We start from the raw sequence: 25,507 nt of genomic DNA, 5'->3' as shown, positions 1-25,507 counted from the left end.
GGTAGGAATAGCTTGGCACACGATCAGGTTTAGAGTGGACTGCCGCAGCTCAGTCATCTCTTGGAAATGAGTGCTGGACCACGGGTATAGCAGAAAACCTTCTACAAAGGTGTTTTCGCGACTCGGCGCAGACCTACCTGTATACTGGTCAATAACTGAGTATGCCAACCTGTGTACTTAGCAATGCATCGTCGCCATGCTTTTCAGTCTCATCGGGGTGTATAGTTAATATGCACATTCAGGCGTGTTATTCTATTGTGTCTATTTTCCTTCCCTCTTCCACAGTGCCGCAGCTATCTACCTAGGCATGGAGGCTACAATTCCTCGGAGTACATTTGGTGCCTCACACCGTTGTTGACATCTGTTCCAGCTCGGGAGGAGCAATCTATTCCGTATCAAGACCAGACTGCTTGACCAAGCCGTAGAAAATGCCCTTGCGCTTGATCAACTCCTGAGGGGTGTCGAATTCCACGACCTCACCCTTGTCGAGGACCACGACACGGTCCGAGTCCAGGATCGTGTTGATGCGGTGAGCCACGGTGATTATGGTACGGTGAGCGAATAGCGGGCTGCGCAGCGTGGTCTGCAGTGCGGCGTCCGTCTCGACGTCTACGGCTGCGGTTGCCTCATCCAGGACCAAGATGTTGGACGGCGTGAGCATGGCACGAGCCAAGGATATAAGCTGGCGCTGGCCCTGTGATAGGTTCGAACCTGTGATTGAGGATCAGATTAGGCTCAACATGCATATGCGCTGGGCTGCGGCAATTGGGTAGAGGATGGGGGGCAACAATGTGGTTTGGTGTTGATGTAGAAAATCGGTTGGGAGGATGTGCGCTGCCATCTTCACGATGTAGGTGCATGCGGCGAAGATCATGCAGGGTCTCGGCGAAGATTGCAGACACAAGCAGATCAGCCACCGGAGGTAAATGGCCAAGATAGCCAGTATTGGTGTCACTTGCAGCCCATGCAACCACGAACAAGCATGCAGATACCCGAGAATACGATGGGAAATGGAGTTGTGACAGACAAGCCGACGACAAGCGCAGCATATCAAAATTCAAGACTCACCTCCTTCGTTTATTTTAGCCTCCAGTCCTCCGTCCATGGTGGCCACATGGTCCTTGAGTCGAGCGTGTTCTGCGTGTAGAAATGCGTTAGCTATTAGAACTAGTGAGACGGCAAAATGCGAATGGGCTTTGACAATCAGCTAAGCGAGAGCATGTGCTCTTCCCGTCCTGCGGGTAATTTTTGGGTCTGTCAGCATTGTGTAACCCACGTACCTAGAACGCTCCATAACTCCGTGTCGTCGTGTACGTGGCCAGGGTCCAGGTTGTCCCGAACAGTACCCTCGAAAAGAGCCGCGTCTTGTGGAATGATGGCAAGCCGCCTTCGGAGATCCAGCAAGCCGATTGTCGACGTGTTCAGATCGTCGATGCTGATATTGCCTGTATCCGGCTCGATGAGACGGAAGAGCGAAAGTGTCAATGACGACTTTCCTGCACCAGTCCGTCCCACCACACCGATTTTCTCATGCGACTTGATGTCCAAATTAATGTTCTTCAACACCAGGTCCAGGCCAGCTCGGTAACGTGTGCTGTAGTTGTGGAACTGGACAGCGCCATTTGCAGGCCATGCCACAGGCGGTCGGTGTCGGTGAATAATCTCAGGAGCTTCACTCGGGAGGCGTGCATATTCAAGAACACGTTCTACAGACACAATATTGGTCTCCACCTCCACGGTCTGACGCACAATCCAATTGAGCGACGTGGTAATCTGAAGAGCATACGACATGGCCAAGCCGACCGAGCCGCCGGTGATGCCGCTGTAGTTGCTCACGGAGATGACTGCGAATCCCGCAGCTGCAAGAATGATGATGGCCCCGATAAATTCCAAGCGAATAGCCAACCATCTGTTCGCGCTAATTGACGGATAGTAAGCACGCAGGTTGGAGTCGACTCGCCACTCGTTCTCAAGCTCAAACCTGTCTGTCTGTCGGTATGCCCGGATGGTGCTGATTCCTCCAAGTGACTCTTGGAAGTGGGCATAGATGGGACTGCGACTGACACTGTCCAATCGCTTGAGTTCTCGTGATGTTCTCAAGTAGTATCGCTGGACCCAGTAGTACACCGCACCCAGAGGAAAGATCAGCGCTACGAAAGCGGGCGTAGTAACAGAGATGACGGCTAGAGTGAAGCCCGAGCGCGCGAGATTAACGAAGAGCATGTTGAAGGTGCGCGCGAGAACCTCATCCAAGCGGTAGATGTCGCTAGAAAACCGGTTCAGGATTCGGCCAGCAGGGGTAGTGTCAAAGAAAGACATTGGCGATCTGAAGATAGCCGTTGCCATTCTCTCGTGCAGTTTCCTGGAGGCTTCGATAGAGCAGAAGATCCAAAGGATGAGGGTCTGAATTACAGTCAGGGCAGACGAGCCAACTCCGATGGCAAAGTAGATGCCAAGGTACTTCCCGACCTCAGGGTTACCGCCAGCTGCGTCGTTTCTCTCCGCCCAATCTTTCAACCAGAAGCCGCCAGCAATTTGCGCGGTCTGTGCTGCAATCAAGGTGCCCAGGTAGATAATGACTGCAAAGAGATTGCTCGTTTTGGCGTACTCAAGGTAGACATCCCATTTGACCTTGCCTTGCTCAGAGTGCTCCTTGGCCTGCCTCGTCTTGCTGCTGGGATCCTCCTCATCAGAGAGCTTACCGCGCGGGCCTTTGAAACTGGCTGCACTCGCGCGTCGAAGAGTTGACATACTACCGCTTCGCTTCTGCATGCTTGACGATGCACCAGTCTTGATGGGAGCCAGTTCAGGTACATTTTCTTGGGCTTCCTCGATTTCTTCCTTGTCCCTGGCTGCATCTGGCTCGATGTATGTCGAGGAAGCCTCGCTTGAAGACCCTTCAGGACTGGCATCTTCCGACGCTGGGCCTGAATCTTGGCCGGTTGATTTGATGAGATCCGAAATACCTCCCTTCATGGCGATCAACTGCGGGAATGTACCCTTCTCGACAATTTCTCCATCCCTTAATTGATAGATGTAGTCTGCAGAAGTCAGAACTGAGATCGCATTGGTGGCCAAGATACGGCACTTAGAGCTTAAAAGCCCCTTAGAGCCCAAGACATTGTCGATGATATGTCGGCCGACGTGAGAGTCGACTGCGGATAGAACGTCATCCAACAGATAGATATCAGCGCGTGCGTAAACGCCTCGAGCAAGCGCGACACGTGCTTTTTGGCCTCCGCTCAGCGAGATACCTCGTTCTCCCACGACTGTCTCATCTCCGTCAGGAAGTTGGACGAAGTCGTCGAGGAGAGCGCAGGCTTTGACGGTCTTTTCGTAGAAGTTGGAATCATATCTGTGACCAAAGATGATGTTCTCTTTGACCGTAGCATTCATGATCCATGGTTGCTGAGCCACATAGGCTACGTTGCCCTTGACTCTCACCTCACCCTTCTCTTTCCATAGGTCACCCAGAACGCTCTGTAGGAGGGATGACTTTCCGGACCCTACCCTGCCAACAACACAGGTCAATTCTCCTTTGTGCGCAACGAAGTGGATATCCCTGAGGACGCTCTTTGACTCATGACGGTTCCAAGAGAAGTTGCCATCCTGGATGACGACCGTCTCCTCCCCACGTTCCTCAGCTGCCGGGCCAATTTCAATGGCGTCAGGCTGGATTTCCTCGGCCGTGAGATACTCTGTCAGTCGACCTACAGCCACCGACGCCTCGATTATTGACGTAATGACCATGGGAAGGACTGCCAGAGGGAACGTGAGCAAGTTGAATAAGGTGAGCGCAGGGAAGACGATGTCCGTGGTCAACGGGACATCACGAGTCCAAACAAAGACAGCGAAGGTTGAGCAGGACACCAAGAACGGCGTCGTAGACCAAGTAAAGTTGGCAACTGCCTGACCAGCTCCAATCTTCCGAAGGTTGTGGAGCTCCTGGTCATTTCTAACGTGATTAAGCTTGTTCATGAAGGCAGTGCCCCACGCATACAACTTGATGCTCTTCATGTTGTTGATGATCTCGGCAATCAGGCGGCTGCGAGCATCCTTGTTCTTCATCTGCTGCTTTTGCAGACGCTTCATAAATCTGGCAATGAACCCATTGATTGGAATCATGATGATCATGACACCGATGCCCGCGAGCATAGACCATCCGACCAACTGGTACAGAGAAACCATGCAGATGATGATCTGAAACGGGGCAGACCATACTTGCTGGGCGAACTGAGTCAAGTCCTGAAGGCGCTGAGCATCGACGGCCATGTAGTTGACAATATCGCCAGTCGTCTTGGAAGATCTACCCTCGTTTGAGAGCTTCAAGGCCTTCTTGTAGATCGCTGAGGTCAGTCCAGCCTTGATCCGCATGCCAGTAACGAATGCAAGCTGAAAGTATTGATGCTGCACTGCGTTAGCCAAGGTCCAGATTCCAGTCTCTATAATTTTGGGTTCATGATGCACTCACAATCATGCTCGTCTGTAGACAGGCAACAAGAAACATGGCAATTGCAATGGAAGCACCCTTTATCACGGGCTGGGGCTCATTCCCCTCCCGGTAAGAATCGACGAACGAGATGAGAAAACGCAGCAACTGAGGCTGGGCAAAGGCCGACAGGTCGTTGAACACCTTGAAGACAGTGGCGACGAGGTAAGGGCCACCGTAGGACCTGAAAAGAGCAATCCATAAGGATGGGTGTTTCCGGTGCTTCAGCTCGTACTTCCATGCCTTGTCGAATTGTTCGCCAGTCGTGGATGACTTGTCGTTTGGTCCAAGGCCCCATAGGTCTTCCTCGGTGAGATACTCTTTGTAACCATATCTCATCATGGGGGTCATCCATGAGAAAGCAAGCCGGGAAAAGATGGTCGCGTACTCGGCGGGACACTCGATCCCCTCGTCATCCACCAATGCTTCGTATGCACTGGCTCGCTTTGGCCATAGCCACTCAAAGAGGAATTCGGCCACCGACAACCCGAAGCCAACAGTGTAGGTTACGAAGTATGGGAGATTGGTAATGTAAATCTGCTGAGAGACCAGGGATCGGAGCTTGACGGCGTATGCCAGCAGCAGAAACAGCCAGTAGAACAACACAACGCCATTGGCGTTTCGGGACCGGGCATGCTCGACCCATTGGATCGCGAAAACGACACCGAGAGAGAGGAAAGTCAAGAAGGTAGTCAGGACTCGAAAATCGCCGTACCAAATGCCGGGGAGGTTGATGATCTGAATAACGAGCTGGGCGACGATATCGGCGATAACGGCAACCAGAAGTGTCTAAGCGGACAAAGGCTGTCAGAACCCGGTAATTCTTCTACTCTGGCAGTGCCGGGTCGTTGTCGGAGGGGGGAAGACGACTCACTTGCTTGGTCCAGAAGTGCCAGTCCTTGGGCACGTCGGCAGCCTTGGACTTCCTCAGGACATACCAGAGCGCCAGAGCTCCGCAGACGATGCCGAAGGCGGCGACCAGCGAGACCCAGACGTCGATGAAGCAGGGCGTAAAGTCGTAGCGGAAGGGGCTCAGCGGGCCCCAGCCCTCCTCGTTACCGCATAGCGGCTGGACGAAGCGCTCCGAGGCGCTCAGGTAGCCGTGGCCGAGCTGGTGGTGTTGCGGCCGGTATCCGGTGAAGGAGCCGGTCGAGTGTAGGACCTGCTGCGAATGGTCACTGAATCGCATGACCAGAGTTAGCTGCTGCAGGGACGGACGACCACGCGGCTCATAATAGGGGGGTTCGTGCGGGAGAAGGAAGATTGCGCGATCGGGAGGGTTTGTGGCGGAATTTTGTGACAGCGACGCGGACAGAGGCGATCCTACTGTTGATGATGTCGTCCTTGGGGGGTTTTTTTTCTCTGGGGGAAGTGTTTTGGGTGAGGGAAGCTCGCGTCGGCCTGCAGCCGCACCCTTGCCGTACCGCTTCCACTACTATGCTCACTAACTAGCACCTACGGAGTAGTTAGCCACTTATCGCCGAAGGCCCCGAGGATCCTTTGTCAGCACTGCGCGAACTAACACGTCACTGGCCAATTCCAGCAATTTCAATGACCAGTCCATGGAATCCCTCGGGGTTGACCAAGACGCAGACCCTCATCGATCCTCTTGGAACGGCAGAACGGGTAACACTCGTGGACCTGCGCGCAGGCACCCAGGGACATACGCAACAGAGGGGGAGACACTGGAACTTTCCACAGCACAGCTTACCTAGCATAGGGACAGGAGAGCTGTTTGGGTGATCCCGTAACCCCACCTTTGGTTGCAGGGTTCGGCTTACCTTATCGCGCGCATCTGCAGCGCCAATGCATCGGCTGCAGCCCTCTGTTCAACTTATCCAGCGGCCAATCAAGACCGCCAGGTTTCACACCGTCACAGGGAGAGACACGTTGAACTCTATCGCACGCTGTTTGAAATCTTCTCCGTCTGCTCCTGTTCCGCCAGAAGCTACCAAGTGCTCGGGAAGAAGTGCAACTACTGTACACAGTACAATGCGACGAATTCCCCAAGCCGTCGGAGACTGGCGACTGGCTGATGTCGGCTGCGTTAGTTAGGGACCTGTGCTCCAGTTCAAACAACGTTATTAGTCATGTATACTAGGTAGTATAGAGCCGCCAAGACCAAGCCTCCCCGCCGCCCAGGATTGTGCCTTAGAAATCAATGTAAGTGCCTATGCGCCCTCACCGACAGTGTGATCACCAATCAAACCCTCGCAGCCTTTCCCCGTCTTCCGGATCAGATACCACGAGTCGCAATGCCTCCAATCGTCCGAGTCGGTCCTCTGCCGGATGGTGCCGTACGGCTCCCACCCGTGCCCGTCTAGCACCCCCATGATGCCCAGCAGGAGCTCGCGCGCCTTCATGGACTTCTCGCCGTGGCACCGCCAGGGCCGGCCCTGGAGGACGAACTCGTACGCATCGTGACTCCACCCGCCCTTGTCCAGGTAGCCCGTGCTCGCCAGCATCTCGCGGAACGCCTTTAGCATAGGCTGCTGCTCGGCCGCGTCGCCATCGGCGCCGACCCCGTGCAAATAGATCGTCTTGGAGTGGTAGAACTGCACGACCAGCCAGTCCACCGCGGGCAGCGCCGGCGGGTGGTCCGTCCCCCGTCCGGCCGCTGCGTCCCGGAACAGCAGCGTGTCCTTGGACCCGATCTTCTCGCTGAGGTTGATGGCCGTGGCCAGGACCCAGCCGCGGCCGTACAGGAAGGCCAGGATGTCGCGCAGCAGCACCCGCGAGCCGATCGCCTCGGACTTGCCCATCATTCCCCACGGCCGACCCTTCAGCTGGTACTCGTAGGACCCGGCGTACAGGCCTTCGGCCTTGATCCCCGGGGGCCAGGCACGCCGGAGCACCGGCTCGGCCTGGCGGCAGATGGGCTCCGGGAATGCGAGGAAACGGATGCGGTCGGACTTGCTCAGAGACAGGGTTGCAAATTTGCTGGACGCTGAGTATTTCGCTGCTTCCATGGTGCCCAGCGCTGAGAGAGGAGAAGTTGTGTACAGGTCAGTACTCGAAATCTTCAAGGCGTCAAATTATTATATTTTCCAAAACATCAACTCCGTCAACCCTTCAGTAAAGAGACAGATGTAGCTACAGATTGAAATGGGCTTCGAGGACTCGCCGCGGGTAGCCCTGAGCTCTTATACGTGCGATTTGGTGGATTGCAAACTATCTCTGGGCGCCCGATTTCATCCACGTGCAGCAGTCTCGGTGAGTGAGGCTGAAGAACGTCCGTATTTCGTATTTCTGCTGTGACCCCGCCGCCCCGGCTTGATGTGTCTGTTTTATGCGGGCGCGTCATACCACAAATCAATATAGCGATGCTTGTCATCATCTTTAGCAAGGTCTCAAAGGGTTTGATATCCGCTGAATAAACACTTAAGCGAATGAGTACATCTGAGGTTGAATCTGAGAAGAATATATTTTCGACTTCATCTCTGTCCCGCGTCAATGTGGGGAGAAGGGATAGATACGTATTTGTACAGGTGTATATACCGTTTGTCAGTTACAATAATATACACGGGCGTGACGCCCGCTGATCCACTTTATGCTATGATGAAAATGATTCCGTCTCCAACGCCATACTGTCCTCCTCGGTCTTGCGATTGAAGGACGGCTCAAACTTCGCCCGATCTTCAAAGTATCTCACCACAAACCGATTCAAGAGGTTCCTCCTAGGAGCGATCCTCTTGGCGACATCAACAGGGGCCATGTTGTCAAATATGATGCGATCGTGCGCTGCGATCATCTTCCTCGCCAGAGCGGCCAGGTCCGCGATCTGTGCCTTTTCTTTTTCCCAGGCCACGCGGTCTGCGTCGTCCACGACATTTCTATCCGCGAGAGAATCTAGTTTGCGGAGGGAGAACTGCTTGGCGACGATCTGGTAAGGCTCCCACAGATTCTCGAGAGCGGTGCACATCTGACGTCCCCACATCAACTTGGCCTTTTCAGGGTCCTTTTGGGCGGTCTCCTCGAAGAAGCGCTTGTTGGCATAAGCAACGCGCAGGTAGGTGCGCAAGACGTATAGGTCCGGGATACGAAGCGAGGTCAGCATGATCTCGAGTATGCCTGTGGCGTTGTTGAAAGCGGACCTGTTGAGGTTGTCTCGCAGGCAAGTAGTCATGGCATACTGAAAGATACTCGGGGTTGTCATCTGCTTGGGTACCTCGGACAGGTACTCAACAGCCTTGGTACTACTCTTGCCGCGGCAGAGGGCTCGAAACAAGGCACGCCAGTTCTCTGCATCGGGGACGACACCATGGTTCTTGGTGAAGATGATCCAGTAGCGGCGTGCCAAATTAGCCTTCCCAGTGTTGTGGATGGCAGTCATAACCAGTGAAAGCGAGTTTTTGCCGGGTCGCGCGAATGCTTTGGAACTGCCGGAAGGCCTCGCGTCAATTCGAGAGACAGCCTTCGTGGATGGCGTGCTATCGCCCTCGGGGGGAGGCGCGGATGGGCTGTCGTCCTTGACTCCTTTCCACGCCAGACTGCTAAGCTGCTCTGGCTCTTTTGGGATATTCATGGTCTGCTCGATCAGGGAGAAGATGTCGTTGTTATCGTGGTAACTTCCCAGCAAAAGGATTCTGCCCATGGCGCATACGAGCTCTTCATCCACGAACATGCTGGCGGAGCGCCACTTGGCCATGACATCGTCCCATATCGTCTTGGCTCGCTGTACGGTCTGGGTCTTGGCCTGTGCCACATCTTTCTCGGTGGCGTCCCGGTCCTTGGAACCGCTGACGCTGGCACGCAGAGCGTTGAGTACGGTGGTGAATGTGAGGTTGTTCGGACTGCGCAGCTTGTTGTCGGCCGTCTTGAGCACTGTAAACATGGTGTCAAAGTCTTGAGCTCGGGCGCAGACGTGCAGTACAGCATTCATGTGGACAACATTCGGAGTGATGCGCTCGCTGGCGATCATGTTGTTGTAGATGCGTTGCGCCTCGCTGACGGCGAGCTTGGAATGGGGAGAGGCGGCGCAGCCCCGGAATATAACGGTGTATGTCTGGGCGGTGGGCAACTGGCCGCGCTTCTTCATGTCGTTGTAGAGCTTGATGGCGGCATGCAGGCGGTGTTTCCGCATCTGGTAGTCGATAAGATGGTTCCAACTGACAGGGACCTGAGCAGTCTTGCTCGCCTTGTGGACGAGGAGGGTGGCCTCTTCCAGGCGATCCCGGGCCAGTGTCCTCTCGACCTCTTTCGCAATGTGATAGGGATCGTCGATGTACTCGAGCTGCTTATTTACGGCCCACTCTGTGGACTTGGAGACTGTGCGCTTCGGCTTCTTGCCAGGGACTTTGGGCCGGCCATCTTTGAGGTCTAGGTCTCGAAAGCTGGATTCATTCGCGGGGGCAGCAGTCGTGGCAGTCGTGGCAGTCGTGGCATATGTCCTCGCTGGAGCAGGCGAAGACGTCCACGAGACAGGCGGGCGCAGCGACGTCGCTCGGGGTTCTGCAGGCAAAGCAGCCTCCAGGAGGGAGGCCAGAGCCCGCCGTGTACAGGCGCGGCAGGTGAGCATGATGTTGGGAGCAGTGCAAGAATGACTGCGGATTCCTTGTTGTAAAGCACCAGATCGCAAAGGTGCTGGGACGACTTTTTTTCCCTCCTAATCAGGAGCTGTCGCGCTATCGGGCTGGCTTATCGGGTGTGGCCACTGACAACGTTGGCACTGGCCCCGCCCGGCCACAACCTAGGTACCACCTGTAGCAGATCCCGGGCCCACTGGAAGTCGGTGTCAATTAGGTTCCAGGTTGTGGTTAGAGGAGCGACAGGGGTTCGCGGGTCCCCAGCGCGTCCAACACGCGTCCGCGCCCGCGCCCGCGCCCGCGTCTTCCCTCCCGCCTCGTTGCTAAATTGAAAGAGCTAGCTCCCCTCGTCACCCGTTGACTGACACCCGACAACATCACACTTTACACCAATTGATCAGATTGGACTACTTCTGCCCGACAGGCCATGGTCGGTTCCTGGTGATATCTGCCTCTTCACTTGGAACTGAATATCCAAAAGACGCCCGCCATGTCCAAGGTTGCCAGCAGACGCGCCAAGCTCGCCGAGCTCAAGGCCCTCAAGGCCTCGGGCAAGAAAGCCTTCGATGCCTACGAGGTCGAGCAGGAGCAGGACCTCTACGAGGAGGTCGACGAGAATCAGTACAAGAAGATCGTCCGTGATCGTCTGAACCAGGACGATTTCGTCGTCGACGACAATGGCGAGGGCTATGCCGACGACGGCCGCGAGGACTGGGACCGCGTTCACCACTATGGCAGCGACAGCGAGGACGAACGCGTCCTTGGTGGCCACGACCGCAAGACAGGTACGTCCGCCAGAGCAGAGACCTCTTCTTCAGCCTCTCTGATCATTGCCCTACTGACCACGAGCAGACAAGCGCAAGCGCGAGGAAGACAAGGCCAAGAAAGACGCGAATGACCGCGACATCAGCGAGTACTTCATGAAAGGCCGCACCGCCCCACAGCCGAAGCCAAAGGTACCGCCTGTACTCCGCGGCAAGACAAGTGCCTAGCTAACAGATCCTACACAGGCTGTCAAGACCGAGGCCGACGACCAGTTTCTGGCTGACCTCCTCGGCGAGGTCGACGCCAACATCCCTGCCCCCGTATCGCGCGCTCAGAAGAAGATCACCCCGGAAAGGAGGAAAGCCCGCGTCCTGTCCCCAGTCCGCCAGCCAGCCAGCAAGAAAGCAAAGATAACAGAGCCTTCCTTGCCGTCACCCGATGCCTTCGACGGCGACGACTTCATGGCGCCAATGGACGACGACCTGCCCCTGCCCCCTTCGGCAGACGTCCCCATGAGCGATCCGGAACCCGCACCTTCATCGCCGACCGCAAAGGCCTTTGAACGCAAGATTCAAGTTAAGACCGAGCCTGTAGAAGACGAGGATGACGATATCATGGAGGTCGCCCACGCCGGCACCATCAATGCCGCCAGTGTCAACATGTCTGCCTCGAGGCCGATCAAGAAGCTAGTGAAGCCAGACCCATATCCTTCTCCGGCCAACAGTTCCCCGGCGAAGGCGCCAGAGACTTCTGTCGACGCATCGTCATGGAACGACCTAACCAGCAAACTCAATGTCGTGAGCTCCCCTGCTACTGAGACTCGATCCATCGGCAAGATGGACTACAAGGACGCGATCGAGGAGGATGGCAGCCTCAACTTCTTCTGGACCGATTACACCGAGGCGAACGGTAGTCTGTGTCTGTTCGGCAAAGTCTTGAACAAGAAGACAAAGTCGTACGTAAGCTGTTTCGTCAAAGTCGACAACATCCTTCGGAAACTGTACTTCCTGCCACGCCAACATCGCAAGCGGGGCGGCGTTATTACAGATGACGAGGTCGAGATGATGGATGTCTATTCCGAGGTGGACGAGATCATGACCAAGATGAACGTTGGCATGCACAAGATCAAGGCGTGCACCAGAAAGTATGCTTTTGAATTGCCCGACATACCCAAGGAGGGCCAGTACCTCAAACTCTTCTATCCCTACAACAAGCCTCAGATTGCACCAGAGACCACTGGTGAGACCTTCTCCCACATCTTCGGCACCAACACCGCCTTGTTTGAGCAGTTTGTTCTGTGGAAGGACATCAAGGGTCCCTGCTGGCTGAAGATCAAGGACGCCGACTTTGGCGCCATCAAGAATGCGTCGCACGCCAAGTTGGAAGTATTGGTTGAACATCCCAACATGGTCTCGTCCATGAGCGAGTCAGATAACCTAGATGCTCCCCCATTGACCATGATGAGTGTGGCGATGCGCACCACGTTCAACGCCAAGGACAACAAACAAGAAATCCTCTCGATCAGCGCCCGTATCTACGAAAATGTCCTCCTAAGCGACACTACGCCGGCTGAGAAACTGCCTTGTCGAACATTCACTCTGATCAGACCAAATGGTGCATCGTTCCCGCTTGGTTTCGAGAAGCTGGCCAAGGAGCGAAAGAAGGGCTTGATCAAGCTCATGAAACAAGAGGCCGAGATTCTCTCTTTCTTCTTGGCTCAAGTTGACGTTGTAGATCCTGATGTCATAATGGGGCACCAGCTCGAGGGTGTTGACTACAGCATCTTGCTCAACCGGTTGCACGAAAGAAAAACTCCGCAGTGGTCTCGTCTCGGACGGTTGCGAAGAAGTGTATGGCCGCAATCCATAGGCAAGGTTGGCGGAAACGTCTTCGCCGAGCGCCAGATCATCGCCGGCCGTCTGTTGTGTGATCTCGCCAATGATGCAGGAAAATCCGTCATGTTCAAGTGTCAATCTTGGAGTTTGACGGAGATGTGCAGTCTCTACCTCGGTGGAGAAAAACGAAGAGACGTTGACAATGAGGCGGCTCTCAAGACATGGGCAACGGAGAAGACCGGTCTGATGGACTACATCACACACATGGAGGCTGACACACACTATATTGCGGCTCTTGCCCTAAGAACCCAGATACTTCCTTTGACCAAGGTGCTCACCAATTTGGCGGGCAACTCCTGGGCACGAACCCTGACTGGTACTCGTGCTGAGCGAAACGAATACATTTTGCTGCACGAGTTCCACCGCAACAAGTATATCGTTCCGGACAAGCAAGTCTTCAGGGGCAAAGTCAAGGCCGACGATGAGAATGAGGAAGAGGCCAGTGACACCAAAAAGAAGGACAAGTACAAGGGAGGTCTAGTTTTTGAGCCGGAGAAGGGTCTTTATGACAAGTTTGTCCTCGTCATGGACTTCAACTCCCTATATCCGTCCATCATCCAGGAGTACAATATTTGCTTCACGACCGTTGATCGAGCTGGAATGGTAAGTTGGCCGCTAGTGATTGTCAGTGGAAAAGGTTTCTAACGGGTCTTCTAGTCTGACGATGACGACGCTGTTCCTGAGGTGCCAACCGATCAAACGCAGGGCATTCTCCCAAAGCTCATTGCGACATTGGTCAGCCGTCGTAGAGCTGTCAAGTCCAACATGAAGGATAAGAATGCCACCCCTGAGCAGCTTGCAACCTGGGATATCAAGCAGCTTGCCCTGAAACTTACTGCCAATTCCATGTACGGATGTCTTGGTTATACCAAGTCCCGATTCTACGCTCGCCCTCTTGCAGTTCTCACAACCTTCAAGGGTCGAGAGATTCTGCGCAGCACAAAGGACTTGGCCGAGTCCAATTCCCTCCAGGTCATCTACGGTGACACCGACTCTGTGATGATCAACGCCAACGTCAACTCCGTAGCGGATGCGCTCAAGGTTGGTCAGGAGTTCAAGAAGGCCGTTAACGAGAGATACCGACTTCTTGAGATTGATATCGACAACATCTTCCGCCGCATCTTGTTACAAGCCAAGAAGAAGTACGCCGCCATTAACCTGATCGAGGTACCCGGTGGCAAATGGGAGGAGAAGATGGAAGTCAAGGGTCTGGACATGAAGCGCCGAGAGTACTGTGGCCTGTCCAAGGAAATCTCATCGCGTATTCTGAACGACATTCTCTCTGGTGACGACACAGAAGTCTCCATCCAGCGTATTCACGAATATCTGCGTGAGATTTCAGCCAAGATGCGCGAACATACGATTCCCGTGCAGAAGTACATCATTTTCACACAGCTTGGCAAGGCGCCAAAGGAATACCCCAACGCCGACTCGATGCCTCAGGTGCAAGTAGCCCTGCGAGAAATCGCCAGAGGCAAGAACGTCCGCCGTGGCGACGTGATATCGTACGTCGTCACGGGCGATAGCAAGTCGACATCTGAGCCCGTAGCCAAGCGAGCCTACACCCCTCAGGACGTCATGAAGAACGATTCGGGGCTCAAGGTTGATGTTGAATGGTATATTGGCAAGCAGATATTCCCTCCTGTGGAGCGTCTGTGTGCAAATATCACCGGCACATCTACGTCGCAGCTAGCTGAGCAGCTCGGGCTTGACGTGCGACGGTACGCCAACAACTCTTCTTCTCACGGCCAAAACAGCAACGACCTCGAGATCCACCCTCTAGAGTCGCAAATCCCCGACTCTATCCGCTTTAGTGATTGTGCCCGTCTCCAGCTGCGCTGCCGCAAATGTCGCACTTCATCCACGTTCGAGGGCCTGCTTGGCAGCAAGAACATTACACCTCAGGGTGTCTGCTGTGCTGCATGCTCTGCAGTCATCCCTAACCTCAGCATCGTTGCGCAGGTTGAGGCCGCCATCCGCAAGCAGACAGCGCGCTACTACGAAGGCTGGCTGGTCTGCGATGACTCGTCGTGTGGTGCCCGCACTCGTCAGATGAGCGTCTACGGGCACCGATGTCTTGGACCCAAGGGCCTGGCTTCTGGCTGCCTCGGCAGGATGCGGTACGAGTTCGGCGAGAGGGACGTGTACAACCAGCTGGTGTACTTCGCGAGCCTCTGGGACGTGGAGAAGGCCAAGGCCAAGGTGAAGAACGGCGAAGGTGCCGGTGACGGCGCGGAGAAGCTGCCCGAGGCGGACAAGGAGATGATGCTTGCGCTCGCGGTGCACAACCAGGCGAGGTTCGGAACCGTTCAGAGCTGCGTGGAGAAGTACCTAGACAAGTGTGGACGCAGATGGGTCGCCATGGACACCTTGTTTGGAAAGCTCGGTTTTGTTGCCTCATGAGCCGCGCAGTAGCTTGGATGGATGGATGGATGGATGGATGGATGATGGACCAAAGGATGTCATGTCTTGGTCAGAGAGTATGAATCATGGCTGGATATCCGTTGAGCGCTGGATGGATGGATTATTGGCTTCATTGCACCTGTAATATTGGGTTGGCGTATGGTGTTTGGCATGGCATCGAGATATAATGATGAATTATACGCATTCACACTGAAACTTCCCATTGTCGTGTTCGTATGTCGCGACGATGCTCTTCCCGTACCTAAAATGATGGAGTTGCCAGGGTTTCTTGTCTGGAGGTGTCGAACTCATGCCAAACCCAGTATCCCTTGATGCATTCGATGACCCTTCTATGTGAACAATGTTGGGCTCTATTGTATTTTCTCAGCAGCACCTTTGTCAGACATTCGGACAGTATAGTCTGCCTCGGAACCAGCTCGTCCCATACCAGGAGGTAAGCAATCAGCGGTTACAGCAAATGGGGCACTTGAACGGGCGTAGTCTGGTACGCTTACAACTACCGAGCAAATCATCATTTGGAGGACCTAAACTCTGCCGTGGAACGATGTCTCGAGGTGTCTCGTCTGGGCCATATCATTTCCATTATGATGCGCCGGAAACCGGGTCACTAGGCGCTCAGCCTCATCGCTTGCTCAGCACGGCCCGGATGGAGCTTTGATCAAGGCGGAAAGCCTCCAGATAATAGGGACTCTTCGGGATCAGTGACGTTCTTAGGATTTCCTGACCTTCGTAGGAAAATATCAAAGAGGGGGGGGCATTCACATTCTTATAGCCTGTATATATTGCCAACAAACAACCCATAGGCGCTACCGAGCTCTCCCCGCCGTGATGGGATTGCTAGTTGTTCCGGTATAAGTGTTTACCATTGCAGGACCTGAGCCAGTGATGGTGTACGTGCCTGCGTTAGAAATATAGCATTGAGAGAGTTCCATGCTTTAGGTAAAAGAACCTCGTTAATGCTAATCGAATAGTAGCCAACCGAATCACATTTCTTTCCACATACTCCTTGAAGTTCTGGATGATATCACTTTAGTACGGGCCCTGCTGCTTCAATTACATACAAGGGTATTGGAAATGTGTGGGAGTGATAAAGTCGGCAGCACCATCTAAGTACTTGTGCCTTCAAGATCGTCATATACTGTGTCCATATAGAGGCGTGCTATTCTAACGCACAAGCACAGCGCAGAACTGTCCAGGGATCGTCCCAAGCAAGTCTCGAAGTTTGTTTGTTTATTCACGCCACGCTCGTATACCATCTAATTTACTACATATTCGTACAACGTTTCATTCATTCCTTATAGCCTGGTTGCTAAGCACAAGGCTGTGCCCCAAGAGTCCATACGCAGTGATAGGAAAAGCGAAGAGCAACTGTCTGACCTGCAAGCATTCCTCCTCTTGCAAAACTTACACCCCTTCCAAATTGCCCGAGCGCGGCAGCTGCTAGCTATAAGGCAGGAGATCCTGCGCCTATATTCCATCTCTTTCATCATCCGACTACCCACCTTTCCCGCCCAACGGCACGCCTCAAAGGTCCGGGCTACTCGCCGCACTCTCAGATATCTTCGAATCCTCCCTGTCCCGCCCCCTTCCCGGGCACCCCTCGGTGGGGGTGCACCCTCGTGTGCGCGCGCCCAGGCTCCTGCAGGCCGGCGCGCACGTCGTCGAAGACCTTGGCGTCGAGGGCCTCGCGGCGCTTGCGGTCCTGCTCCTCGTCGAAGACCCGCTGGCTCTCGTCCGCGGTCCAGTTGCCCGCGCCCCCGCGGCCCGTCAGGCCGCCACCTGTCCTGGGGGGCCGCTCCGTGCTGGTGGAGAAGACGGGACCGCCGCCGGTGGTGTTGCCGCTGCCGGTGGTCGGCTGGGCGAACGACTGGTTGCCCGTCGTGTGGACGGTGGCGGGCCGCGCCTGCGCCTGCGACGAGATGCCGGCCGAGGCCGCCGCGGCGGTCGAGGAGTCGACGTAGTTCCCGGCGCCGCCGCGGCCGGTGCGCGCGTAGGCCGGGGTGCTGGAGGACGGGGGTCCCGGGGCCGGGGGTTGCGCCGGGTCGGAGGGCGGCTCGTCGGCCGGGGGAGCGGGCTTCTGGGCCTCGAGGTCCGATGGGGACGTCGACTTGGCGGCCTGTTCGATATCCTGCTTGGAGTAAAAGTTGCCGGCGCCGCCACGGCCTACTTTGCGATAGGCATCGGCCATTGCGTGCAGGGAGGGGTTGACCGGGCTGGGGAGCGGCGGCGAGGTCAAGTTACGGCTTGAAGCTGGGATATGTATGTCGCCAATGAGGGTAGTCGCAGGTGGGAAACTGGTAGGTAAGACTCTTGTTTGATATTCTGCTTTGCTCTAGAAGTTGTCAAGCAACTGTGAAGCTCCCTTTTCCTTTCGCTACAGCTATCCTGCTATAATCAGGAGCGTTGCGCCAAGACCTCGCGGGGTCGGCTGGCACCCCCCGTTCCAGGCGAGTGCGTGCCTGCTACTGTAGCTAGAGTGTCACGTTGGCTTGAAACTACTAACAGGATCTCCAGAACCGGCGATCACGGCACTAGCACAACTATCCATAATGCACAATTCGACAATCCCATGTCTCGACAAGTTCTCGAGGGCACAGCAAGGCCCGAGGGTAACCTAGCGGGCTGTAGTTCGGATCTCGGTCTCGGCTGTCTACAGCTTGAGGCCACTCTACCCGCGGAACTGGCCGGCGACGTCATCGAGGGGCTCTTGGGTTTCGACATCTCCACTGTGGGTCAAGTTCGTGAGTTTTTGGCGGCCGCCAGACCAGGCGTGACCGACACGGCTTGGAGGCTGGTCACCGCTCACGATGTCTTGCGGACGGCCCATTTAGGGCAGGGTGTGAGGATAGAATCATTTAACAGCGAGCATGGGGATTCCTTGAACCACGCGGCTCGATCACGATCGTCTGGTCTCCAGTGCTATCAAGACACCTTTGGCAGTAGGAAGCCCGCTGACAGTTGCGTGTGTGAACTTCTTCCAGCTGGTTTTCCGGAAGGGCTATGTCCCTTAATTAAATACAGAGTTCGTGAGAAGGAGTCCCAAACATGAGTGTGCGACGAGGTACCCAAATTGATATTCAACGGGAAATATTTGGGCCCCAATTAACCACGGGAATAGCTTGAAACTCAGCTTTCTCTCGTAGGTGCGTACCTGCAGCGAATTGCAGGTCGAGAGCATTAAATTTGCTCAACAGCCAGACAACCTTAAGTTTACTCTACCCAGGGATCTGGGGCAGCACAAGCCCACAAGAGCGCCAGCCAAGACCTGGGATATCAAGGCTGTACACAGTAATCCGCGCCCAGAGGCGCCGGATTACAGTAAGCACCGAAGAACACAGCTGCTTATTATTGTTATTGTTTGGCCAGCGCTTACTGACCTTCAAGCCACCACGCTCACATTGTCCGTTCGGGGCAGTTTGGGTTCATTGTTTTGCCGAGTCAGATCGCTGCCAACTTGATACACCGGCCCAAACCGGCATTTATGTATCTTGCAGGGCGGGTAGGGCAGTGTTGATCGTTTGATGCCAGGAACCGTGACCCCAGCCCGCAGATGCCGCCTCTGAATGGTGCTATTTTTGTGAAACTGGGAAAAACGCCTGGGGGCCGTTGACTGGGGTGTCGACGCCCTGGCCAGCTACCTAGGTTTACTGGGTAGCTGTCAAGTCTCAAGATCACAAATCCGGCACGTTCGGTATTGCAAGTGTTGATCAAATGGTCTGGACCGCTTAGGGTTTCGACGCGTTCTGCCTGTTGTAAACTGCGCACCACGGCGCATAAGCACCACGCGTTCAGGTCCAGGCCGCCGAGCAGACAAGCGAACGCAATGGATACGTCCTCGAATCGACCCGGAGTCCGGGACCAGGTTGCAGAGACCCGATCTATGCGCAATTGGCGATTTCTGCGAGGTATCCGTCAGGATGACGTCAAAGTTCAATAATGCTTCCAGTCACCGATTTGGCAGTATCCATTTCGTGGCCGACCTTACTCCTTGGGAACGCGCCGAAACCGACAAGTCAGACGGTTGACCCATATCCAGCTGTCTGGTATGCAACTACGGGTCTTGGTAGCCAGTAGTCACGGCACCATCAGACGGTGTCTCTCTCAACTGGAACCAAGCACAATTTCTATCACGACGATGCGGCCGGGGAGGGCCGCGGGGTAGTTCTCTCGGTCCGGCGCCGACCCAAGTAGCCACATAAGCCATTGATGACAAGTGCATGCTCGTGCCTTCTATGGATACTTCACTTGCGGCACGTAGCTTGCCTAGATCGTGATGGTATCAGAAGGCCGGCATACTGTGTAAGACCAACAAGTCATCGATACCCAGATACGCAAGAGTAGAGTGCCACCACCTCCAAATTGGCGGACCCGCAATCCTCAGGTCTGATGAGAGGGCCGAAACAGGACCCGTGAAAGGAAGCAAGTGGCAACATCGGAGTTGAGTGCTGACGGCAATGCCAAACGAGCGCCTCACCGTAGGGACCATCTACTGGGCCAGTTCATAGATAGAGTTCCTGACAAACTGGCGGGCAGATTAGTTCGAGATCGGAAGGCGCCTTGCTTCGGAAGAGTCCATCGCATGATTAGGTGCAGTAGTCAACGTATCCGGGGATTTGGTAAGGCCACGGGAAGGCCGCGTGATGTGTGTAGACCCTCCCGGTCAGGTAGAACATGATTGATGGTGTGTAACTGTTCGTACCACATCAATGGACGGACGATCTCGTGGTCCAGATCAATCGGTTCAATCTTTGTGCTGCCTACAAGCGAAGGCTGGCCATGTACACAAATATATCCGGCACCCAGTCTCGGCTACATGTGGGAGCTGCATTTATTATACGCGCGCACTGTCGACCTGAAGGAATCGGTTAGTGTTCGATAAATGTCGGATCATGAAACTTTTGAATCCCCCATCTCTTCCTCGAGAGCGACACCCCATGCTTTATTGCCTCTCAATGGACGTTGATTCGTATTTTTGGAACATTCGCAATTGGGAGAGCTGCCAAATTTTGAGCTGTCTTCTTGGTGTGGAGGGAACCAACATAAAGCTGGCGCACGAAATCGAGCTAAGGGAATTAACCCCTCCTTTCCATTCGTCCAATGGGCATGGGACTCGTGATGTCCTCGAGGGTGTGGATACAATTTTCGTGCATAAGTTCCCTGTGGCCGCTGGGGTTGTGGTCAATTCAACCAAATGCAGCCTAGGGGCCACGCATAAAGTCAGAGTACCTGCAGGAGGAATAGTCAACTGATCTGCTGACTGCCCTGTGAGAATTGTGTACGTACATACTGTACATGCTGTGGTTCTCATCAGCTGGGCAAACCCCAAAAGACACGCCTCGGACGACGCGACTGCTGCTGGGGAGCTGAAGACGGCCAGGCAGGCTCGACGGTATGTATTGAAACTGATGATTTGAGCAGTCGAGTGCCGAAGACGGGATGCTCTAACGGGGATCCGAGCAGGGAATCCGGAACTATTGAAATCCCCATATCGCAACGATCACCAGCGTATCTTGGTTGTGGGGAGCTAGGTATCGTCGCACGAAATTCTGAGGTCGCATCAACAAGTACAGTGAGTTAGATGCTTGCTCCGCTCTGCTACCCCTCCTCACTTCACGAATCCTTGACCTTGTTCGACGGCGTGCGTCTGGACGTGCCTGGCAGCAGCTCGAGGAACCATGATACCTACCTAGACCATGATCCGAGTCCAACACTGTGACCAGGAGAGAAAAACAACACCATTGTCTCAGCAGCTTCAAAGTTTCAAGTTTCGGCATTCTTTCTTGCAGAAACATGTCGGGGCATCTTGCTATGCCGCCCCGACCCTTTCGTGCAGCTGGTGGGGGCTACCTCTAGTATCCCGCAGGGCAAAAGGACGGACCTCCCAGGCCCCCCCAGGCATGTGTCCAGCCAGGCACGCTACCAAGAGACGCGCCGAAATCATTAATAGATTGGCAACATCAGGTGGTAGGCATAATACACAGTAGTTTCGTACTTCCACATTCGCGTAATTATCCAGGCCAGCCAGCGAGCGGCTAGTAAGGGTGGCCGAGCCCAGAATCAGGAGAGGAGGGTAGAAACCAACTCATCAAACATTGTGACCCAATATTTCCTGTCGAAGTGCAAGGTTACTTGAGGTACGGTATGTATACACGACCGAAAATGTGGTCTGACGGGAGGAGGAGGAGGAGAGCGGCAATGAACGCGCCGATACGACGAATGTACGTACCGTACTCGAGGTTGTGGCAGTGGGCAGTGGAATCTGTGGACCTCCTCTCTCGGGACACCTCCACCCCTCTCAGCATTCAACGCCCTCTGAGCGTTCAGCCAATGGCAGTCCACGGGCCCAACACCTGCTGGACAGTAACCAAGTCACAGGTGATACTGTCCATGTTCCTCTTTACTGTGTACAGCACATACCTCATGGAACCTAGCCATCGCTCCAACCAACCGTTCGTGGACAATGACCGTCCAACTGTCCAACACGACTCCGCGTCGAATGCAGACGGCTATAGCGAGCGCTTCTTTAATATCCGCTCTCGACAAATGACAGGAGATCGAGGACAACACACGTCGACATTTCCGAGCTGTCCCAATTTGACGCAAGGCCATTGAGAAGTACAGACAGGGCTCCAGCGGCATGTGCTGGGGCATCTTGCTTTGTCCCCTAACCCTATCGAGGGCCACCACGGTGCAGTTCACTAGTCCGACAAGGTACGCACTTTGTGCAAGGCTGCACATCTTTCGCGGCGCGCCTCTATTTTATGGACATGGGAAAGTAACCTGGGGAAAGCCACGATGGTATGTATGGACTGTAGCTTATGCGATGCGATGCGACCAACTGTCCGGGGGCCCTGCCCGATCGCTTGCACATCCATTATTCCCGACCCTTCCTGGCTCCTTGCTCCATCCAAGGCAGGTCAAACAATGGTCGTCTCACACACGGCTTTCCATTGCAGGTTGCCCTCGAGGCGCGCGAGAGGCCTTCTCGATCATCTCATGTCCCAATTTCCAAAGGCAGAAAGCAAAGCACCACGTTCAGCCTGATTAGGGCAAAGCAGAGAGCACTGCGCTTGGTCCGATTCACGTGCCCCTATCCTCCCCCACAAGGAAGCCGGGGAGATAAGGGAGGCAACGACTCATCATACAGGAGCAGCGCGGTCGAGAGCCCTAAAATGCCTATCAGGCGGATCCCAGCTATTGGGGATGGGATGGGATGGGGACGGGGAAATTCGTCAGGACCTACAGCCCAGTGTTGGAGCCGTATGGCTCATGACTGATGGCTGACTGCCCTGGGCAGCTGGACAAATCTTACTCGTTCTACTAACTATGTGTACATAGTCGCTGGCGCTTCCGTGGCCTTCCACGCGCTGTCGCATCAACTGATCGGTGGATTCCTGTTCCTGGCGCCGGACCGAAAGCTTGAGCTACACGCCCAGGCAGAGCGTGCCCAGGTGAGGGCCAAGCGCAGGACAGTTGTCGTCGGTGCCGCGCGCACCGTGTATCGGGCGGCGCGCAGGCCGTCCTTACTTATTATAGACATGTGGATGGGCGAACGGTCATCAGTGCGTGCTGAAAGTGAAGAGACCCAGCCAGGCCAGCCAGCATCGGCGCGTGGAGCACTCCCAGGGAGCGAGGACCGGTGTCTGGCGTGGCAGGCAGGCCAGCAGACTACCACAGTAAAGGCAAGATGCCGCCCACAGCGGACTAGACTGGCTGCGACTTGCCAGGATGGACGTGCTGCCCTCTGTCCCCCCCCCCCCCCCGTCCACCTGTCCCGGGCTTCCCTCCACTTCCATTTCCATTTGGCAACGCAACTCCCCCCCTCTCTCTCGAGTCACACCCCCTCCTTGATCGCTTGCTTGGCTTGGCCTGGCCTCTGGGGGGAGGCAGACAAGACACACTTTCCATCCACGCCCGCTCGCTCGCGCTGGCCTCTGGGACTACGAAGGCGCAGTCGGGCCACTTGACCTTTGTTCCCAATTCCTCTGGCGACCTTAGCAAGTTCCCGATCCTCAGGGTTTAAAAAAAATAATTTATTCTATTGACCTGTTCTGGCGGGCGGCCTTTTCCCTCACACCACGCTCTGCTCTACCACCACTTACACACCTGACCTGACCTAAGCCCGGGTCTCCCAATTTCCACACCACACCACATCACGCCTTACACTTGCACCACACATGCCTCCTCCTCCACCTACCTGATCCCTCTCGTGCTTGTATCTCGCTCGCAACCGTCTTTGCTTGCTTCCTGCAGCTTCGCTACTTGCTCTTGCTCGACTCGCCAGCGGCTGCTTGTATAAAGACCGCCTTAAGGACCGCATTGGGTCTATCACCTCCACCTGGGAATGGCCTCTTCAAAGGTAACCTGCTGCTTGCTTACAGTCTTCCCCCCGTCACCCTCCCGAACCCCGGCGCGATTTACGCTTCCAGGAACAGAGCAAGCATTGCTGATCACCCTCGTCTTCTCTACAGGAAATGTCAACATCGACGAGGCCGTTGCTCCACCGTCAATCGATATCAGGCTCTACGAACCCCCTAGGTGCCACACGCCTACCGTCGCACTCGCGCAACAGCTCCCACTCCCACGCCCACTCGGCTCTGTCCGGTGCCCTCAATGCCTCCCACCGCGTCAGCCGCCGCAAGAGCATAACCAACGCCGCCAATGTGGCAGCCGTGGCCGCCGCCCTGACCGAGGCTGGTGACAAGATGACTCCGCTCCCCATGGCCATCAGCTCGCGCCGCAAGTCGGTAGCTGCCAGGTCGTCCATGGCCGGCAGCCTGCCCTCCCCGCCCGCAAGCATGCCCACGCACAAGTTCGTCATGACCGGAAAGCCGGAGGGGCAGGAGAGCGCCATCGACGATGACTCGAACGAGATGTCGGCCGAGGAAGGCGAGAACGACCCCCAGAAGGCCCGCGTTCGCCGTGCTAGTGACGGCCAACCCTTGGCTAAGGAGGGCAAGAAGAGCAACCGCATCGAGCTTCGCTGCGACAAGTGCGGGAAAGCATACAAGCACAGCAGTTGCTTGACCAAGCATTTGTTGGTGCCCTTTTCCTTGCTCACTTCCTCCTCCTTCGTATCTCCCGTCCCGGCTGCTGGGTGATGTCTCATATACATCCTTGCGGGCTCCAAGTGAAGACCGATGGATCATATCTGATGACCCCACACCGAACCACCACCCCCTTAAGCTTGCACCCGTTCCGAAGGAATTCATGTGTTGACGATTTGCTGGCCAGGTGGGAGCATACTCCCGAGTGGTCGTACACGTCCAAGCTGCTTATCTCCAAGCACCAACAGGTCCAGCTCCTGGAAGCTGCATCCGTGTTGGTGCAGATGAACATCAAGGACGGTTCCACTCCTCCGGACTCTGCGCGCGATTTTGCCAGTGAACCGGAGTCTGCTGGATCTCCAGCTGCGTCGGGATACTCGGACCAGTTCGATGGTCGTAGCTCAGCCGACACAACGCCGCCGCCTCAAGCTGAGGCTTACCACGGCGGCTTTGCCTACCGCAACGCACCCAAGAGGTACAGCAACGGCAGCGGCTACTCGCGATCGTACCAATCTGGCGCATGGAATGGCTCTCAGGCCGGCAGCATCCCTAACGGCGCCGGATTTGGCCACAACCGCCACGGCAGCACGGATCGCCGCCCTCCATCGTCCGGACTTGGCGGGTCTGGCCAGGAAGATCAGGACCTTGCGGCCGCCGTAGAACTGCTTAGTTGCAGCTTCGGCAGCAGCGGAGGACCTCGGGACTCGAGGCTCCCAGAGGACGCCCCGCCTGTCCCACCATTGCCTGCTCAATACCTCGACCAAGCGGCCTTCACCAGCACAAGCTTCCTGAACAGCTACTCGGCACGACAGATGCCCGAGAGTTTCACTCGCGGCGAATTCCGTCACACTGAAGATGTGAAGATGGAAGACAGCGAGATGGATGACGACGAGGACGACAGACGTTCCCGTGTCCGCAGCGAGGACGACGACGACGGCGTGTTCGGCCGTATGGAGGAGTGAACTCACGTCTGATTCGACGCCTCGCTGCTCCACGTGGCCCCTAGCCTGCTACGCGGAACGAACGACATGAACGTACTCTTGGCCTTTGTTGTTTCCTTTGTTTGACACCAACCTATATACCAACCTTGTAAATGTGGTGGTTCGCTCCGCTACCGAAACCTCAGCACCGAAGAGTGGATAACTTCCGGGCCCGGGCTTGACACTTCAAGAAAAAGAAAGAGAACAGGAACGGGCAGAAGAAGCACAGTCCACGAGGTTAAAGTGAGGATTCGGGGGAAGCGTCGAGCAAACGCCCGAATAAGAATATTCAGACTAAATCCGGCCAAGGGTTTACGAGGCAAACGAGAAGGAGGCCTAATACAGGACATGACGCTCCTTTGCCCTCTGTATGAATCAAATG

General features: G+C 55.3%; 7 protein-coding genes across 7 annotated transcripts; 3 read left to right on the top strand and 4 right to left on the bottom strand.

Annotated features, from left to right (window-relative positions):
• Window positions 1-385: 385 nt before the first annotated feature.
• JN550_000059 (uncharacterized protein) lies at window positions 386-5,678 on the bottom strand (the record flags this gene model as incomplete). Its single annotated transcript, XM_049317656.1, has 5 exons — window positions 386-711; window positions 1,069-1,137; window positions 1,281-4,407; window positions 4,472-5,278; window positions 5,364-5,678. The coding sequence occupies 5 exons, from the start codon at window positions 5,676-5,678 to the stop codon at window positions 386-388; spliced, it is 4,644 nt and encodes a 1,547-aa protein (XP_049177348.1).
• Window positions 5,679-6,660: 982 nt separating this feature from the next.
• JN550_000058 (uncharacterized protein) lies at window positions 6,661-7,458 on the bottom strand (the record flags this gene model as incomplete). Its single annotated transcript, XM_049317546.1, has 1 exon — window positions 6,661-7,458. One exon carries the CDS (start codon window positions 7,456-7,458, stop codon window positions 6,661-6,663), a length of 798 nt encoding a protein of 265 aa, XP_049177347.1.
• Window positions 7,459-8,042: 584 nt separating this feature from the next.
• On the bottom strand, window positions 8,043-10,007 carry JN550_000057 (uncharacterized protein; the record flags this gene model as incomplete). Its single annotated transcript, XM_049317435.1, has 1 exon — window positions 8,043-10,007. The coding sequence occupies one exon, from the start codon at window positions 10,005-10,007 to the stop codon at window positions 8,043-8,045; it is 1,965 nt and encodes a 654-aa protein (XP_049177346.1).
• Window positions 10,008-10,504: 497 nt separating this feature from the next.
• JN550_000056 (uncharacterized protein) lies at window positions 10,505-15,077 on the top strand (the record flags this gene model as incomplete). The annotated part of the gene is made up of 4 exons (XM_049317325.1): window positions 10,505-10,799; window positions 10,867-10,970; window positions 11,025-13,277; window positions 13,332-15,077. The coding sequence occupies 4 exons, from the start codon at window positions 10,505-10,507 to the stop codon at window positions 15,075-15,077; spliced, it is 4,398 nt and encodes a 1,465-aa protein (XP_049177345.1).
• Window positions 15,078-16,650: 1,573 nt separating this feature from the next.
• Window positions 16,651-17,286, bottom strand: JN550_000055 (uncharacterized protein; the record flags this gene model as incomplete). The annotated part of the gene is made up of 1 exon (XM_049317214.1): window positions 16,651-17,286. The coding sequence occupies one exon, from the start codon at window positions 17,284-17,286 to the stop codon at window positions 16,651-16,653; it is 636 nt and encodes a 211-aa protein (XP_049177344.1).
• A 69-nt stretch (window positions 17,287-17,355) lies between these two features.
• JN550_000054 (uncharacterized protein) lies at window positions 17,356-18,147 on the top strand (the record flags this gene model as incomplete). Its single annotated transcript, XM_049317103.1, has 2 exons — window positions 17,356-17,399; window positions 17,613-18,147. 2 exons carry the CDS (start codon window positions 17,356-17,358, stop codon window positions 18,145-18,147), a joined length of 579 nt encoding a protein of 192 aa, XP_049177343.1.
• Window positions 18,148-23,572: 5,425 nt separating this feature from the next.
• On the top strand, window positions 23,573-25,107 carry JN550_000053 (uncharacterized protein; the record flags this gene model as incomplete). The annotated part of the gene is made up of 2 exons (XM_049316992.1): window positions 23,573-24,135; window positions 24,333-25,107. 2 exons carry the CDS (start codon window positions 23,573-23,575, stop codon window positions 25,105-25,107), a joined length of 1,338 nt encoding a protein of 445 aa, XP_049177342.1.
• Between the last annotated feature and the right edge of the window lie 400 nt (window positions 25,108-25,507).

Source organism: Neoarthrinium moseri (genome assembly GCF_022829205.1).
Source record: "Neoarthrinium moseri strain CBS 164.80 chromosome Unknown scaffold1_Wmoseri_CBS_16480, whole genome shotgun sequence".
Classification (NCBI taxonomy): domain Eukaryota; kingdom Fungi; phylum Ascomycota; class Sordariomycetes; order Amphisphaeriales; family Apiosporaceae; genus Neoarthrinium; species Neoarthrinium moseri.
This window is presented reverse-complemented; position numbering and strand designations above follow the sequence as displayed.